The following is a 19,184-nucleotide window of genomic DNA, read 5'->3' as shown; positions in this document are numbered from 1 at the left end:
ATGAAAACAATTTTTTTTGCAAAACTTTTTTTTTATTCGCACGCGCGCATCAGTTTTGGGGCTCCCGGAGGATGTCATCCATATAATCAACTCAACATGGCCTTACCAAAAAAAAAAGTTTTCAACCATACTGTAAATCGTACATAACAGTTGCAAATATATACCGTAGGTTGAAAAAAAAATTGGAAAACGATACCAATGTCGTAGAATGCCAAAATCAAACGAAAAAGACGGAAATGTAAAAAAATGACGTTGAAGACTAGATTATTCGCCAAATCTGTGTCATTTGTTCAACCTTCAAAACCACGTAGATTTCATAATGAAAACAACTATTTTTTTGCCAAACTTTTTTTGATTTGCACGCTCGCATCAGTTTTGGGGTTCCCAGAGGATGTCATCCATATAATCAAATCAACATGGCCTAACGGCAGATTTATCACAGCCGAGCACACGCTAGTTAAAGTTTTGAGTTTCACGATCTGTTATGGTGCTGTAGTTATTACAATAGCCTAATTCATTCCGGGGGACAGCACAGAAGAACAGGGATCAGTGACGAAGGTAATAATAAATTATAGAAACGTTGGTGCATTTTTAGGTGACATGTACAGGCGAGTACAGTTTCTTTTGGCGCGCACGAGTTTTTATTTTACCATCTTCTTTATAGCATATTTCTTGCACTATTGGTACCGTCATTTTGAAGTTAAGATGTCTAAAACGTATTTCATTGAAGGGCTGTCTTTTCAAATGAGCTGTTAAAACATGACAGGGAAGAAAGAAATGAAGGGGATAGAGATAGAAAGAGAGAGACTCGGAGAGAGAGAGAGAGAGAGAGAGAGAGAGAGAGAGAGAGAGAGAGAGAGAAAGAGAGCGAGATGAAAAACTTGTCTTCTGCCGACAGTGCCATTCAGTATCTTTAAAAAGTATCCAAATCAAATACGCAAAAAAAAACAGTTACTCAAGCAACTGGATATGATTTTGGTGTTTTGGAAACGGTCAAAATCATATGTGTTGCTTGATTAACTGTTTTCGGCGTATCTTCTTACATTCATCGACGTATCCAAATTAAATATTGCAATTCATTTAAATTCAATTCACTTCTAGTCGCGATTGAATTGTGTAATTCAGCTTATGACTTCTTTATATGTATCATTTGACGAATCTATCATTTTTGGGCGTTTTACTCGACCGACTGACAAACTGCGATTATAGCCGAATCATCGAGTAAGCATGAAACTTAACCTCTAACCTTTGACCCGTTTAAGCTACTTACCTACTTACGGCATATCACGCATGGCCTTACGATATTTGACGTTTTTATGCGTTTTCTAAAAAGATTATGTTAAAGATCGTTTAATGCCTGTGTTGGGAATCGCAAAGTTATTCTACAGATCGATTCAGACATCAACAAAACCTTGGAGATACTCCGCAAGTATGAGTTTTTTCCCGACATCTCCCGCCCCCCTCCCACGTCTAGCTTTGGACCCGGACGTGGAAAATTACATCAAACAGACGTATTGTAATAGTCAGGTGGGTATAATTTATGCATGAACAGCATGTGTGTGTACAATCTCATATTTTACTACGATCCCATCTTTCAGTTCCATATATATCAAACTATATGGTAATATTAGTTTTACTAATTCAATAAACGTACCTGAGTCTTGGGTCACGAAACTTCCAAGAGGGTCTGCATGGGGGGGTCCTGGCAACGGTTGACGGTGAATTCAGCAGGGCCGATAACGCTTAACGGTAAATTCAGGACGGTCGGCAACGCTTAACGGTAAATTGACAGACTTTTTTTCGTTCGAGCTGCACTGGATTTGGTATCTCGCTTTGTGAGAAAAGGTGATCACTGACAAAATTACGTATATCTTACATGTAATGAAGCACGCATTAAAGGTATGTGTACCCTGTGTTCCCCACATGCCCTGGTCCCCGAGTGCGTCCACAAATAAAGGGGAGTCCGAGTCGACGTCAGCCAGCTTGCATTTTTTCAGTCTGCCCAGTGGATTTTGAGAGGGGAGCGTCGTAATCTAGGGGGGTCCGGGGGAATGCTCCCCCGGGAAATTTAGGATTTTTAAGCCTTCAAAAACGCAATTTCCCACATTTTGAGAGGCAAATCATGGTGTTGAGAGTGTTTGTCGGTCCTTCTGATGTTTTCATATTTTACTCAAGATTTTTGTTTATTTGCCTGTCAAGGTTGACGGATTCTTTAAAAAAAAATCTGTAACTCTCCGCAAACTTCCGGAAATTGACAGGAAAGCTGGTTCTGGCTAGAGCCGAAGGGACCGAGCGCAGAAGCGCGAGTCGAGCGCCAAAGGCGCGAGCAATGTAGGGGGGGTCCGGGGGCATTCTCCCCCGGGAAATTTTGTATTTTGAACCCTTCAATGACGCATTTTCCTGCACTTTGAAAGGCAAAATTAGGCGTAACGAAGAGTTATTCATTAACGCTTAACGCTGAATTTAGGATGACAAATAACGTTTTACGTTGAATTAAGACGACCAATAACGCTTCACGAGGAATATACTGATAACGCTTAACGTTAAATTAGAGCGGGCCGGCAACGATTAACGGTAAATTAAAATAGCCCATAACGGTTAACGAAAAAGGGCATGCAGACCCTCTTCCAAGCACAACTCTGCTAACAATAGCTTCTCACTGATTGGTTACTCTAACTAACCAATCAGGACCTACCTATCTCACTAATACATGCAAATATGGTCAGCTACTAATTACATGTATGCACAACAAAAGTCATGGCCTTTACACAGTCATATAAATTATAATATAATGTTACATGTACATGAGGATGTCCGTATTATAGGAAGCTTTCCATAAAGTAGAACTATGATTTTTATTGATGCCCTAAATGATTATTGTCTTATTGACACACAGTTACATGTAACTGTGCAGCAAATCAGCAGAACGTACGTACTGCACCTGCAAAGTCCGTAATGTATTATGCATAGCACTTCTGCAAAATGTCTCATATAAGGGCATACTCGTGCCTGTAAGGTCAACATCCCATCTGTAGTCCCCAAATATTATGTTATTAATATTGTCTGCAACAGGCAAAATTCTCAGATGCAACGTTCACCAAAGATCCAACGAAAACCGTGAAAAATGAGGGGAGGGGGTTTGCACAGGCGCAGTACGTTCTGCATGCCGACATGCTTAACTGTACCACCATCTTTTGCTCACATGAAAGTTCATCTGTGTTGGTAGTTACATGCATGTTTAAAGTTAAAACTTTTGGCAAGCTTCACTGGGTCAGTCTACTGAGGAAGACCAGAGTGACTGGTCAAAAGCTCTAGGTGAGAGAATTTTTTGTGTTGGATCAAAAGTTTTAACTTTAAACACCATCTTTTGCTGTTAACGTTACAGGTTGTGGCTGCTATAGGCCAGGAGGAAGCTGAGAGAAGATTTCACAGCACCATAGACCGACTGTCACTCCCCCCAGGCTACACCACAGTCAGAGCCAACACTGTCAACCGAACAAGGGACAACATCAGGGAACAAATGCAACAACTTCTAATGAAGGTAGCATCACCAGTACCAAGTGAAGACTTGTTTTAGGTTCTTTCCTAGAATCCCTTTTTTTACCAGTAGTTGAGCACACATTTGAGAGCTTCATCAATGCTTGTAGGTACACCATGCTTTGATTCTAAGTTAGATGTACACAAAAATAAAAATCAACCATGCCATGAAGCATGTTTCTGGCAAACAAAGGCAAGCTAAAAATTTAGAAAGAAATACTCACACCCCCTGTAATGTAATGTAATGGTATGAACTAATGTCAAATGGGGGCTCATGATTGGCTATATGATAATCTATTCTTCTAGAGAGAGAGAGAGAGAGAGAGAGAGAGAGAGAGAGAGAGAGAGAGAGAGCGTGAGAGAAAGAGAATCTATTCTTCTAAGTGACTTTAATCATTATCTCATTCAACTAAAATTTAAAATAAACTTAAAGTATGAGCTTAAAGTATCTGTGCAAAATTTTGTTTGCACTTACATTTTTTTTCACCTGTTCTTCAGGAGTACAGTAACAAAGCGGTACCCTGCCCACCTGTTGAGGATCACCCTGTGCTACCTGATGTCCTGCTCATCCCTACAACTGGACCTCACGTCAATCTACAGGTCTATAACATATCTTGGAAGTTCGTCTGTGTTGGTAGAACTCATTATGAAACAAGTTTGAACTGAAATTTCCAGCACAAGAAATTGGACTCACCCAAATTTTGATTAAGTAAGAATAAAGTAAGAATCTTGGACATAGAATCAGACTTTTTTGCACGAGGGGTTAAAGAGGCCATCTACATATCAGGGCATTACAACCATCCCTCAACAGAGGCGGGGGGCGCCACAGACTTTCTGCAACCTATGATCCACTGCTCACGGAGTCACGTGTGTTATCTGCGTGACGTTGCGAAAGTTGTAGATTGCTCATTCCTTGACAAAGAGTTGTGCAGTCCAAAATGGGTAAGTCCAATTTCGTGAGTTGGAAATTGCAGTTTAAACTTGTTTCAAAAGGTCTATAACATATTACATGTACTACTCTCTGTTAGTACATCTATAGGGAAGGGTATCACTTGTTGCCCAGGTCAATTTCCTTGGTGACAAAGTGGTTTTCTGGTTAGTGTTATTAAACTTGTTGACTCAGAATCTAAAGGTTCCGGGTTTGAATGGGGGCCCCCAAGGGGGGTCCCGACAACGCTCTACGCTAAATTTTGAGAGCCGGCTACGTATTACGCTGAATTCCGGACGCCTCTCTACGCTCTACGCTAAATTCGAAAGATTCCGAACGCACTATGCAGAACTCAATCACCTACTACTAAGCAACCGCATGTTTGCGTGAAAACCTTTTGATTTATCATATGTAGAGGTGACATAACTTGAATTAAAAGTAGTAACCGGCGGTCACTTCCTTATACATTGAAAGTATAGAATACAAAACGGGGTATTCAGTATTACCGCAGGTACCAACTTGACCGCGAGTCGATCGCCCGAAGATCGGAGGGCGATCCGTGAATGGAGGCAAGATGGCCGTAGCCAGGATTTTGAAGGGGGGAGTAACGAGCGCCGTAGGCGCGAGGCGAGCGCCGAAGGCGCGAGGTTCCTAGGGGGGTCCGGGGGCATGCTCCTCCGGGAAATTTTGAAAAATGAAGCTTCTGAAATGGCATTTCCTGCGTTTTTAGAGGGTTTCAAAGAAAAAAAATCAGAGCTAACTTTTTCAATGACAAAGTGAACCGTTTTCCTCACGACGGATTCCAGCCTTGCTGGTGACACGAATCAGTCCGTCTTTTAAAGAAGTTTTGGACCTTTAGATAAAAAGTGGACCAAAAAGTGAACCTTTGAGCCTTGTGGGGTTGTCGTCCGAAGGTAGAAAAGGCCGCAAACAATACAGTGTAATTTGTCAAAACGACTCAGCTGCCGATTGCTGACGGTTACCCATCACCCGCACAATGACGGGGATGACATTGCTCTTTTTGGGAGTGCCCTCCATTACCCTGGCCGTTGATCAGCAATGATGTTCCCGCTAAGAAACGTCTTGAGGGCCCTTGGGCCTTACAAGTCATGTGGTTCTAAGGCCTTCTATCCTCTTCATCTGTGGCCATCTGTGGCGTTTGACCAATGGTCCTAGTGTACGTCACCGATGGTAAGGTCAATCTCATACCCAGCGCACTGTGGGATCATTCCCATGTGTTGCCTTGCTCTTGCGTATCGCTCTGGGAACAAGTCTAGTGGATTGTTCGATTGTATAGAAGGGGGTAGAGCAAGAAAGACCTAGAGCGCCGCGACAACCCGGAACTTGCGAGGCCTCGAGTTCCCGTTTGCGGCTTGGATTACGCTCTACGCACAATTAATCGATTACGCTTTACGGTTAATTCCCGATAGCTACAACGCATTACGTAGAATTAAAACGGCGAATTACGCTCTACGCCAAATGCGCCAATTACGCTCTACGTTGAATTAGAGGGTCCGTCTACGCTCTACGTAGAATTAAAACGGCCGATTACGCTCTACGGAAAAGGGCTTGGGGGCCCCCTTGAATCCCTGACATTCCCCAGTGTTGTGCCCTTGGGAATAAAACCCCCGGGGCATAATGGGGCCGCAAGCCCTTTCCCGTAGAGGGTAATCGGCCGTTTCAATTCTATGTAGAGCGTAGACGGACCTCTCTTCGTATTTTACGTAGAGCGTATTCGCCGTTTTAATTCTACGTAATGCGTTGTAGCCACTTGGAATTTATCGTAAAACGTAATCGAGAGGTTTCCGAATTCAGCGTAGAGCATTGTCGGGACCCCCCTTGCAGGCCCTCCATAATCATGTGTGGCTAGTGTACAGTCAGCACTGTTCAAATATTGCAGAGTCATATGCATATATATGAAACTGAGATACATAATTACAAGGAAGTAAAACTGAAGGACAAGTTAAAAGGAAGACATCTGGATTACTGGGAAAAAATCAGCTAGCGTATTTGTGGAATTGGCGTAAGGAAAAGGGACAAGAATTAGACTAGATTTAGACTAGAAACGCTTAAGGGGTTTTGGCCAGGGAAACGTTTTGGAACAGTTAACCGTTCCCGGTCTAAAGAGGAAAAAACGGTTTGTTATGGGTTTTTGCGGACCGTTTCCGAAAACCACCTCCATCGTGGTTTTCGACCGTTTCAGAACCCTTCAGCGGGGGGCCCGAAACGCTTTTTGCTAGGTCTAAAGTCAAAGGGTTTCTTGAAACGGTAAACCAGGTCACGTGTCATATGCTAATCACATGCTAATAAGCCCGCGCGCATCCATTTTCTGGTACATTCGCGCCATATTCGATTGTGTCCATTTTCGCCATTTTATATCATGTATTTCTCGAATTTTCGTCATCCTTTATGTCTGGGGGGATGGCAGAAGGCCAGGGGAGGGTCTGGACCCAAGAAGAGATCCGCTGCTTGATCAGCTTGTGGGCCGATCAAACTATACAATCCGGCTTGGAGACCTTGCGTAATAGGGAGGGCATACAGATGCTTGTGGACGGGCTGGTGGCTGAGGGGTATTTACGCACCCCAAAGCAGGTTCGGGCGAAGTTCAAGGCCCTGAAACACAAGTATCATAAGGCCAATGAGGCAAACCGTAGAAGCGGTTTGGGGAGGTCATCATAGGTCACTGTGGGTCAGAAACATCCTGCGCCACGGGCGGCCCGAAACGCTTCCGCCTCTGTGTCTAAAGACGAACCGTTTTCTGTGGCGAAACGTTTCGTACCGTTTCGAAACGGTATACCGTTTCTAGTCTAAATCGGGCCTTAGTGACACATCATATAGGATGTGGGTGACAATTGTGTGCCAATTTTTAATTTCCTGGTCAATTGCACAGATGTTTTGGGGTTTTGGAATATTTCAAAAGCAACTTTTTTTTGGAAATATTTCAAAAGCAACAGAGAATGCCATTTTTGAATTAGCGTTCATTGCCTCCATACTACAACTTATTTCTAAAAAAAAACTTTATTCCTCAACAAAACCTTTCCATCCAGGATGATATGGCATTTTCGCTAAGCCATAAGTTTCCTGAGGGCCTGCAAGGGGGGCTAGTGATTACGAATTACGCAAAATTTTCGCCACCTATTACGAATTACGTTAAAGTCTCAGAGCTGATTACGACTTTACGATTTGTGGCTAATGTCCAATTACGAATTACGTTGATTTTTGCGGAGGCTGCCTACGAATTTCGAAGTCTAAAACGGCCTGATTACGCTTTACGAAAAAGGGCTTGCAGGCCCTCTTTCCTGACTGGTTATCAGTATATATGAGTCATAACAATCATGAGAACCTATTCAACTTTGTCTTAGGCCACACCAATTTAATTTCTTGGTTAACGGATTCGCCCGCTTCATTTTTTTCTGATTTGCAAATAAAAATAAAAATTCAGAATCAACTGTAAAATGCTCATATTTTGTCCTGAACAGTTGAAAACAGTCCTTTTCTTCCTAGTTGTTACAGTTAGTCCATCTTTCAATGCAATGGTATTATTAAAAATTACAAATTCATTGTTTAAATTTTGAAACAGCCTGGTGTGTTGACTTCATGGCTCCTATCGTACCATTTTGGGCCATAATAGGATGCCTAGGCCTGTTTTTATTTTTATTTTTTTTCGCCCGCCCGCTCCATTATTTTTCTAGAAAAATCCGTTAACCAAGAAATTAAATTGGTGTGGCCTTATGATGATAGAAAAAGAGGAACTACATCTGATAGGAAACAGTATAATCTAAAACAGGAACTAAGAAAAAGGAACAACCTAAAATAGAACTAATTAAGAGATGACTAATTAAAAGATGAGAACATATCTTTTAAGATATGTTCTGCTACATGTTGGGGTAATATTACTAATTTAGAGTTATTTAGAAATCTGTCTACGTAGCTTAAATATCTGTTACATACATTGCCCTCAACCACTTCTTCCATGTGTAGAATCTATAGTTTTATCACTTCTAACTGAAGATTGTTTCTTCTGCATTTTCTTTCATCTTGGCATTGACAAGTTAAGACCAGTTAAAGTTGTCAGCATGACAAAAACAGGAGAAGTTGTGATTTTGGAGTGTGGAAAAGTCATTGTCAAGCCAATGTAGTTATGTCATGTGTGGGAAATGCCTGGAAGGCATTTCATTTGGAAAGGTCTTGAAATTTCATCTTCCACTGCTTTGCATTCTTCCAAGGTGAGATTATATTATGAACCTATCAATGCTGCTTCTTTTACTTGTATTTGAGAGGAAAGTTGTGATACTGGACCACAAGTTCTTCAGATATTTGTAGGAGAAATGTTTTTCAATCAAATTGACTTCTGTTAGGTACATTTCCTTGCATGCATCAGACAGTAAGAGCTTGAAGTTTAATTTATATGGTTTTAAAGATACAACTTCAGGTTTTGAATACAATACAGAACTATCTAACCTTCTCCTTGCTTCTCCTAACTCCATAACCAATGTAAATTTAGTGCTAAAAAGGCTGGGAGAAGGTTAGAATATGTGTTTGTTTCTTAGTCACATGAGACAGGTGGTTGTCTAGTTGCTCTCTGCAATTCCAGACCAAAGTATACAATCCTGGGTAACCACAAATAGACCATTGTCTTTTTCTTTCATGTAAATAACTAATTATCTTTTAAAATTCAGCACCAAAGCCAGCTTGCATGCTATACAACAATATATATCCCACACCAGGGCTTGAAATTCATTTTTGGGAAAAGGTGCACTGGTGCAGCCAATCTAAAAAATTAGGTGCACAGAAAAGTTTTGGGTGCACCATATAAAACAAAATGTAATAACAGATCTTACTTCTCCTCTTCTGAGCTTGAATCTAAAATGGGAGCTAACTTCAAAGTCCCATACAGGTACTACAACAATGATTTTTGTGACACTTAGATGCCACAAATATCCCGTATACTATTATACATATACATGACATTGTGTATGTACAAAAATACCTACTGAAATATTTGTGCACCCACAGAAAAAAATCGGGTGCACAGCTTCAATTTTGGGTGCACATGCACCCAGTATTTTGAGCCCTGCACACATACAATCCATGCTTTTGAGATTTACTCTAGGTGGTAAATAAAGGGTTCTACCAGCCTTACCACCAAAACTGCGATATGATCTCCAAAAGTTAGCAGTTTGCAGAAGTCTGGGTAAACTGTGTAATGGGTGGGTAAATTTCCCAGGCCACTAGAGACTGATAACGAGCATAGCAGCTCATTCGCACCGCCATTCCCAGAATAAGTGAAAAGCCAGTACATGTAGTTTTAACTTTGTAGACAAAAACTTTCAATTGGTAGGGATATCTTCTTAAAAAATGTAATGTTACTTTCAAAATTTTTGCAAATTGTGACAACATTTTCGAAAACACGCTACTCAGGTACTTACATTTTTTATCATAATTTCAGAATATTCATGATATATTAAGATCATTTCAAAATAATCAGAAAATATTAGATATATGATTAAAAACCCACGCGGTGACTTGGAATGGACTCTAAATAAATATAATGAACCAAGCTAGTTTACAACAATATCTTTGACTTCAATAAAAGAAAGATTTCATCTGCTAGGTACATTTCATCTGAAGCTTCTGATGTTTAAATGGAATGTTTTACCAATACATGTACATGTATAAGGTACAGCAATCTTGAGAATGCTCAAGAAGCTTTCGCACAGTTAAAACTTGCGGTGCGAGCATGATTGAGATGAAGAAAAACAAGGATCTGACGGAAATTTTCCTCCTATGGCCCGCAAATCCAAAGGACTGACAAATACCAGGGAATGTGGGAATACTTAAGGCACATGAAAGTCTTGAGTTCGCTGATTGAGGCAGGGCCTTCTGGCCTCGGAAAACACGTTAGTCTCCGGGGGAGCTTCCCTCGAGCCTGGGAACCTCGGAGATCGGAAGTCGGCCTGGCCTGGTGTTAGTATGACATCATCTTTTGGCAGCGCTGCGGACGGTTCTGAGCCAAGATGTGAGCTCAGCAAGTGGTCAGGGAACCAGCGGTGAGGTCAGTCTTTGGGGATGGCTAAAAGGAGAAGTCATTATTTAAAGGTGCCCAATCAGGCCTCGAAATTACCTTCTCTTCCTCTTGTCCCAGCACTGTCCCAAAAATAAATATCAATTGTCCTACAGTGAGGAGGAACTGTCTCAACCGTTTTTTTTTGGGAAGTATCAACATAGTACTAAGTTGAAACCACACTATGCCGAAGATGTATATCGACATTGTCACGGAAAACAGTTACTGGTAGTGGTAGGATCCTCTGCTGATTTTTGAAAATAAACTCATCTTGGGGCTTGTTTCTGCACTGTTTTAAATGCCAAGCAAAGTATGATCATGAAATAATGATGCAAATGTGTTAATGTGGGGCAGTATGTGTCCATTTCATACAAATTGCCATGTTCAGAGTACTTAGTCTAGTATTTCCAGTTTTGCTAACCTGAAATTGCATTGACTGTCTTTAATAAAGGGACAGACTTGGAAGGGTGGATGTTTGTGTGAAAGTTTTGTACAATCTCATGTTTTTTCCTAGTCAAGAAATTGTATTCTTCCACATTTTTTCTGTCAACTTTCTTGTGAGCCTCTGAGTTATCTTGTTTATAGGAATTCCTTTTTTTTAAGATGTGGAAAGATTGTGCATTGGTTTCACAAAATCTACACTCCTCTTAAACCCTTCCCAAGCATGAGAGAATGCTCTCGAAACTGGAATATTTCAAGTCGTTAGGTTTGTAAGGAGGTGGTAAAAATTTCTTTAATAAAGCTTCTTTAATAGAATGTGGCAACATATTTTTTTTCATGACTCAAATTGGCACCAGAAAGTATAAAGCTCAAATTGAAAATATGAATGTAAACACCAAAACTTGGATGCACAGCATTATAGTCGGATGTGCAGTCGCAAGTTCCATGTAGAATAGGCCTCCTGTGCCCAACAAAACTAAGAACATCCCTAACAGATATCTTCCCACTGAAACAATGTGTTAGTGATCGCTTCAACTTTCAAACACATCTACTCCTGGTGCTGAAAAGGGAGAGTTTAGACTACGCAGAAGAACAGGCCGTGTTTTCACCGCCAAGCAAAACACGTTTCTGGACCAAATAAACCGAGTGAAGTGCCCTTGGAGCATGGGAATAGAGTGGCTAAAGAAATCTGGAAATACTCTGGGTTGGGACATGAAAGAACCTTTGAAGTCTTGAAGAAAGACGCCTTGAACTTTAAGGTGTGTTTGTATAAGACGTGTCTTATGGGGATCTTTGAGAAAAGGTAGCGATGACAATTTCGTGTCCTGAGATTTTCTTTAGGGAACAACAAATGGCAACAGACAACTGGATACTAGACAATTGCTATTGAGAAATTCTTATCAGTTACATGTACTTGTACTAGTATTCTGTATGAACGGTCTATAAAACATCATTTCTGAATTACTAGTAAACAAAAATGATAAAATTATAAAGCATATTACTATTCATTTTTTTAAACAAAATGTCTATTGACTGTGAATAGTTTGCTTGCAAATGTATAACCAAAACCCGAAATTCATAACTGAAAATGCCTTAGCAGTGGCTGACTACACGTGTGTGCTAGTATCTTTCGTTACATACATGTACACTAGTGTATATCGTGATACTCTTAGTCTAATTCTAAACTGTGTGCTACAATATACAATGTACTTTTAAAAGCATTACTGATGTGCTGTTTTCCTGTGTGTTTCAGCATCATACAAAAGAGATCATGGTGGATGTACACTGTGGAGCAGCTGTCCTGAGGGGGGCTCATATCTTTGCACCTGGTGTCCTGGGAGCAACAGCAGGTGTGTCTACATGATTGTGTGTATTACATGTATCTGTGTGTGTTTGCATGTGTGTGCATAGCATGTGTTTGTGTGCACATCCATGTGTATGTGCATATGTGTACTGTATGTATGTATGTGTGTGTGTTAGTGCATGCCGGCATGTACAATGTATTTGTGTGTGTGTTTGTGCATGCATACGTGTGTGTGACTGTTTATATTGCCTATTTGTGTGTGTGTGTGTGTGTAGTTGGGTGCAAACTATAGCATACAGAAGTAGATCAACCTTTTGATTCAGTGATTTTTAGATAGCAATGAAAATCGCAAAAGAAGAGCAAATTACAGTTTGATAAAGTCATGTACAGCTTTACTACTTTTGCTCCAGAGATCCACAAATGTTTCAAACATGTTCAAAGCAGCTGAAAGAGCATTCCGTGTAATGTTAAGTACATGTGTATCATGTATGATTTCTCCTTTAATATGTGTTCAGATGTGCAGGCAGGTGACCATGTGTCTGTATATGTGGACGTTGAGGGGAAGTGCCTACGAGGGTACCAGAAGCCCTACCAGGGTTCCAGGGTGTTCGTGGGGAACGGAGTGGCCAGGATGAACAGAGATGACATCTTCAGTGTTTCACAGGAGGACCTCAGGTGATCGACTACTATTGCACAACATGAAAGTTCATGTGTGTTGGTAACATCCGTGTCCATAATATCACCATAGTCCATAATATCGCCACCTTGAGAAAAAGTGTGCTTAAAGATATTTTTACTGCAACATACATTTGTACCCTAGGTATGTACATTTGAGGTGTGCAGGAGTGCATACCAAAAGTATGTTGCAGTAAAAATATCTTTAAACACACTATTTCTCAAGGTGGCGATATTATGGACCCTGGTGATATTATGGACACGGATGTTACAAGTCATTATGAAATAAAGACTAAGCTTTAACTTCCAACACTAACTACAAAGAATTGGGACTTACCCTAAATTTTCGGTTGACTCCATCAACCCTGTTCACGTATGATCCGCTACTACGGTCACGTGTCTCTGACGTCACATTCCAAGAGTAGACGGGTCCATTCCATGAACAAGGTTGATGGTGTCAACCGAAAATTTGGGGTAAGTCCCAATTCTTTGTAGTTAGTGTTGGAAGTTAAAGCTTAGTCAGTCATATATTTCATAGAAACTATTGCACAGACCTTTTTCATATCGGACAATTAATCCATCTTTCAATGAACTTAGGTGATTTGGCCACTTTACAAACTTTTGAAACAATTGGAAGTACTGTACATGAAAGCTCACTATGCTGAAGCAACAATAAAGGGCACATCTTTAGTTTAATTCAGCCCTTCTTAGCATTATTTTGCCATAAATAAAAGTGGATTAAGAGATAATTTTGGACACACATTGGTATGGACTAAGTTTTAAAAGATTGTTAAACCTCAAGACCTCAGATATATTAGAATATGGATGATAGAAGGGACGACAAAGGCAAACCTTTGATCTAAGTTGTCAACAATCTCTAATGTTTCATTGTATCTTAAAGATTAATCTATTATTTCCATTATAATTTCTGCATACTAACTTATTTTCTGTGTTTAGTGGTATTGGTGTGGAGATGACATCCCCTCTCTATGACTGCCCTCCCCTCAATGATGTCATGTCAGACTCAATCTTCCTACAAAACCTGCCGTCGACAGTCGCAGGTCACGTGCTGAACCCACAGCCTGGAGAGATGGTGCTAGACATGTGTGCTGCCCCAGGTAAGCAGGTTAGACATGTGTGCTGCCCCAGGTAAGCAGGTTAGACATGTGTGCTGCCCCAGGTAAGCAGGTTAGACATGTGTGCTGCCCCAGGTAAGCAGGTTAGACATGTGTGCTGCCCAGGTAAGCAGGTTAGACATGTGTGCTGCCCCAGGTAAGCAGGTTAGACATGTGTGCTGCCCCAGGTAAGCAGGTTAGACATGTGTGGGTTAGACGTGTGTTGCCCCAGGTAAGCAGGTTAGACATGTGTGCTGCCCCAGGTAAGCAGGTTAGACGTGTGTGCTGCCCCAGGTAAGCAAGTTAGACATGTGTGCTGTCCCAGGTAAGCAGGTTAGACGTGTGTTGCCCCAGGTAAGCAGGTTAGACATGTGTGCTGCCCCAGGTAAGCAGGTTAGACATGTGTGTTGCCCCAGGTAGGCAGGTTAGACATGTGTGCTGCCCCAGGTAGGCAGGTTAGACATGTGTGCTGCACCAGGTAAGACATGTGTGCTGCCCCAGGTAAGCAGGTGTTAGACATGTGTGCTGCCCCAGGTAAGCAGGTGTTAGACATGTGTGCTGCCCCAGGTAAGCAGGTGTTAGACATGTGTGCTGCCCCAGGTAGGCAGGTTAGACATGTGTGCTGCCCCAGGTAGGCAGGGGGTTAGACATGTGTGCTGCCCCAGGTAGGCAGGTTAGACATGTGTGCTGCACCAGGTAAGCAGGTTAGACATGTGTGCTGCCCCAGGTAGGCAGGGTTAGACATGTGTGCTGCCCCAGGTAGGCAGGGGTTAGACATGTGTGCTGTCCCAGGTAGGCAGGGGTTAGACATGTGTGCTGCCCCAGGTTGGTAGGAGATCAACAGTTTTTATAAGAATATTGCAGGATGGTAAGGTGATCTAGGCTGGCAAGGTGGCCTTATGTGTTGATTTAAAACCTAATGGTTTTGGGTTCAAATCCCTAATAGACCCCAATGTTGTGCTAATAACAGACATTTTAGACGAAACATTACATTTTCTTTTCCTCACTGGTAGTTGCCCTTAGGCCACACCAATTTAATTTCTTGGTTAACGGATTCGCTGCTTCATTTTTTCTGATTTGCAAATACATTGTAAAAATAAAAATCCAGAATCAACTGCAAATGCTCATATTTTGCCCTGAACAGACCTTTTCATCCTAGTTGTTACAGTTATTCCATCTTTCAATGCAATGGTATCATTAAAAGTTCAAAATTCATTGTTTAAATTTTGAACCAGCCTGGTGTGTTGACTTCATGGCTCCTATCGTACCATTTTGGGCCATAATAGGATGCCTAGGCCTGTTTTTATTTTTTTTCGCCCGCCCGCTCCATTATTTTTCTAGAAAAATCCGTTAACCAAGAAATTAAATTGGTGTGGCCTTAGGTGTTTATGGATCAAACTGAGGAATGGGCAATGATGAGAGGGTAAATTGTTGTATGTTTATTCACTAAGAATGTTTTCTGTCCTACAGGTGGAAAGACCACCCATCTAGCAACCTTGATGAAAAATCAGGTATCCTATTATATTATCATGTTACTGTTACTTCCTAATTTTTTGTGGTACTTTTATGTTCACAGTTTTCACAGTTACTTCTGTACCGCAAATTTATCATTACTGTCAACAAATAATGCGTCTTTCACCCCATCCTCATTACCATATAGTTCTGTCAACACCTCCATTTTTCTCAAACGGTGAAATTTTGGTACTGTGAACATAAAGATAAATTACAGCATTCATTTTTTCCACAATGGCAACTAAAACTATGCAACCAACACATTCCTGTATTCTAATCAATGAGAGCCTGATTCTGTTTTCTTGTTATTTGTGCAGGGAACTGTAATTGCATTTGATAAATCTCAAGGAAAAGTTGACAAAGTCATTGCCAATGCAAGAAGACTAGGACTAACATGTATACAGGCATACATGTTCGATGGAGGGAAAGCTGCATCGGAGAGTGCACTTTGTGACGAAGCTGGTAGGTGGCACTTATGACAATGGGATTGTTCTTTTGTAGTACGCCCATTTCACATTGTAAGCTACACAAGATGGAAGAAAAGTCTACATTTCGTACAGAACATTATAGTTTGTTAGATGTATGGGAATAGTTGAAAATATCTAGAGGTCATAGTTAGGAGATTTTGTTTCCTGAAATGATTGGCAAAGATGATAGATGTCAACAATTTACTCTAGTCACCATTTATTTTCCAGAAAGTTCAGTGGGTGCCCCACCCTACCCACCAAACACCTTCCACAGGGTACTAGTGGATGCACCCTGCAGTGCCCTGGGACAGAGACCTGCCCTCGGGAACAAGATGAAGCTCAAGACCCTAAAATCCTACCCTGCCTACCAGAGAAGACTGTTTCCTGCAGTAAGTCAATACAGTAGAAGTAATATTTTCTTATAGCCTGGGTACCATCCGGATTTTCGCTACGCAACGCTTTTTCGAGCATTGCGTAGCGAAAATCCGGATGGTACCCAGGCAAGCGTTGCGTAGCAAAAATCCGGATGGTACCCAGGCTAATTTTCTTAGATATCACTAAGTCTTTGATTAGCTATCTGCAGGAGCCCTCTAGATTTGAGATGATGGCAAATTATCAATGAAAGTCAATACATTTTGGTTTCTGACAGAAAAATTCAACTATGTTAAAGAACGGCTATGTATGTTGATGGTAACAATCACTTAAAACCATAGGTATTTACCGCAGTATAGTACTATCTACCCTAAAATACTTTACTTAAATGGCTGCAATGCTGTAAATAGCTGCTAGGTGGGGCTGATGCACATGTATTTCATCTAATACATATATCTGTAATAAATACCAATCAGTGATCAGGTAAAGCCTTTCTACCCAGTGATTGCCAATACATCAAAACACTTCTCCAAATGCAAATAAAAGTTGTCCCCCATGCCAATGTTCTGATACGTAGACTATCACTGAAAGTAGATACATGTACATATTACTGTACATACATATCCAGACTAATGTGACCCCCCCCCCCAGGCTGTACAGCTGTTACAGACAGGTGGAACCCTGGTGTACAGCACCTGTACGCTGACCCTGGAGGAGAATGAGGGGCAGGTGGAACACCTGCTGAACACCTTCCCTTGTCTGGAACTAGTACCACAAGTGAGCATTTTACTCCTACAACCTTTTGTTTCTTTTTTCATGAGTCCTTTTGATAGGAGGCAATGCCAAATGGAAAAAGCTCAGAATACTTGAATATTCACCTCATATATGTAGAACTACTCCAGTAATGAGAAAGGATACAAGCTTAGTGACATTTGGGACTGCATTCTTACCTTCTTTTTTTTTTTTTAATTACTTCAGAATTCACCTCAAAACAAGGCTCATTTTGGGTTACAGTGATGACTGCGTGGTCAGATATTTGTTCACCCTTGATTTAAACCGTTGGAGGTTGTAATTAGCGGTGAAACATTCACGGGGAAGCTTGTTCCACAGTGAAGTGGTTCTGGGGAAGAAACTGTCAGCATGAAATTTTCTCTTGACTGATGGACTATTGAGGAAGAAAGGGTGATTTTCTGCTGTTGAGGTGGCTAAGCGTGTTCTTGCAGAGAATGTTCTGAGTGGGGGTACAAGGGAGTGAAGTTCATCAGACCATCTGCCGTGGAAATATCGATATAGTAACGCCAGGCTAGCAACATCGCGCCGGTGTGAAAGCGGTTGTAACGTGGTGTGCAGGTCTCTCCCAACGAGATTTAAACAGGTCTTACCACTGCACTACCACCTAGCCCTGAGAATGGTATCAGAAGGGCTTTTAAAACATTGCCAGGTTAATCCATTTGGTTGTATGACCAGAAATGTACTGTCTTATCCAGTGTAAAAAAAAAGGGTACTAGTAAATTAAAGTAGTCCCATGGTCCGGTCATAGGGGCAGTGGGTTGTTAATCCAGTATGTCTAGGGCACAGTATTGGAAGGCAGAGCCCAACTCATTCTCCTTCCTCTGCCTTTTACCTCCCCAACCAAAATTAGGTACCCATTTACACCTGGGTGGAGTGAGGAAAGTCGTTCTAAGCGCCTTTCCCAAGGACACGATGTCTTGCCAAGGATGCCAGGGATCAAACCTTGGTCTCATATCCACTAGCCTAACTGTTCAGCCATTTGATGCTACCTTCACCATGTACCCAGTACAGTGCTAAGTTTGGTAAACCTTTTTTCCCCTTCCACAGACCCCATACCTAGGAGGGCCTGGCCTGCCTGGGACATCCCTAACTCAGGACCAGCTTCAGATGCTACAGAGGTTCGAGCCTTGGGGAGGAAACAGGACAAAGAATTCTCATCCTTCTGACACAGACACTATCGGCTTCTTCATCGCAAAGTTTGTAAAGAAAGCAAGATAGCACTGAGTTTTATGCAATGTGATTGTTTTGAATTAAAGCCAGCATAAGTGTCATTGTGTCTGTGTTGCTTAAGTGTTGTTTAGTGTAACTAGTAGAGAATTGGTACTTAAGCAAGTAAGCAGGTAAACAAATGGCTACATGTACTTCAGTGTAGGGTTAAGGTAATACATGTAGTTTGTTTGTACATTTTAAAAATCCTGCGGAGCCCATATATATATGGGTTGCACATACAGTACCTTCCATATAGCGCCCTGCATATGTACGATTTGGGGGTATTTTTCATGCAAAGCATCACACCGCAGCAAAACGCAACAAATGTAGAAGTAACTTTGCCACCGCAGGGTCTGTGACCTGATCATGATTAGGCCACACCAAGTAAATTTTATGGATGACGTCCTCACGCGCATTGATTTTGGCCTGCTCCTAGAAAAAAACAACAAGAAATTCCGCTTCCTGTAACTATGACCAAAGAGTCACGACAGTGCCGCATATCGTTAGATTGACGTGAAACCCGTAACGCGAAATGGGTAAAGAGCACATGCTTTGTTTCTGCAGGCCTGCAAAAATGTGATGAAAGAAACAGGACAGGACGACAACTACTGTTCCACCTGATTTATTGCTGTTTTGATGATGAATAAAAGACTTCTTGCTTGTTAATCTATGTCACCTCATTCAATTTGTGTCCTAACATTTGTCGTCTCTTAGTATATTTCTAATCTAGGCATCTTGTTTTTTAGGGCCCTTTTTTTTTTTTCGCCCT

The 19,184-nt window shown here is 41.4% G+C and overlaps 1 protein-coding gene across 1 annotated transcript; it reads left to right on the top strand.

The window, feature by feature from the left end:
• The first annotated feature begins 1,277 nt into the window (after positions 1-1,277).
• On the top strand, positions 1,278-18,456 carry LOC109486560 (putative methyltransferase NSUN6). Its single transcript, XM_019790408.1, has 11 exons — positions 1,278-1,527; positions 3,386-3,541; positions 4,036-4,137; positions 12,223-12,319; positions 12,789-12,948; positions 13,906-14,066; positions 15,534-15,574; positions 15,893-16,037; positions 16,271-16,431; positions 17,066-17,191; positions 18,254-18,456. The coding sequence occupies exons 1-11, from the start codon at positions 1,354-1,356 to the stop codon at positions 18,422-18,424; spliced, it is 1,494 nt and encodes a 497-aa protein (XP_019645967.1). The 5' UTR covers positions 1,278-1,353; the 3' UTR covers positions 18,425-18,456.
• The last annotated feature ends 728 nt before the right edge of the window (positions 18,457-19,184 follow it).

This window comes from Branchiostoma belcheri, unplaced genomic scaffold, assembly GCF_001625305.1.
Source record: "Branchiostoma belcheri isolate BF01 breed outbred unplaced genomic scaffold, Haploidv18h27 scaffold81, whole genome shotgun sequence".
In the NCBI taxonomy this organism is placed as follows: domain Eukaryota; kingdom Metazoa; phylum Chordata; class Leptocardii; order Amphioxiformes; family Branchiostomatidae; genus Branchiostoma; species Branchiostoma belcheri.
Note: the sequence above shows the minus strand (reverse complement) of the source record. Positions and strands in the feature narration are given on the sequence as shown.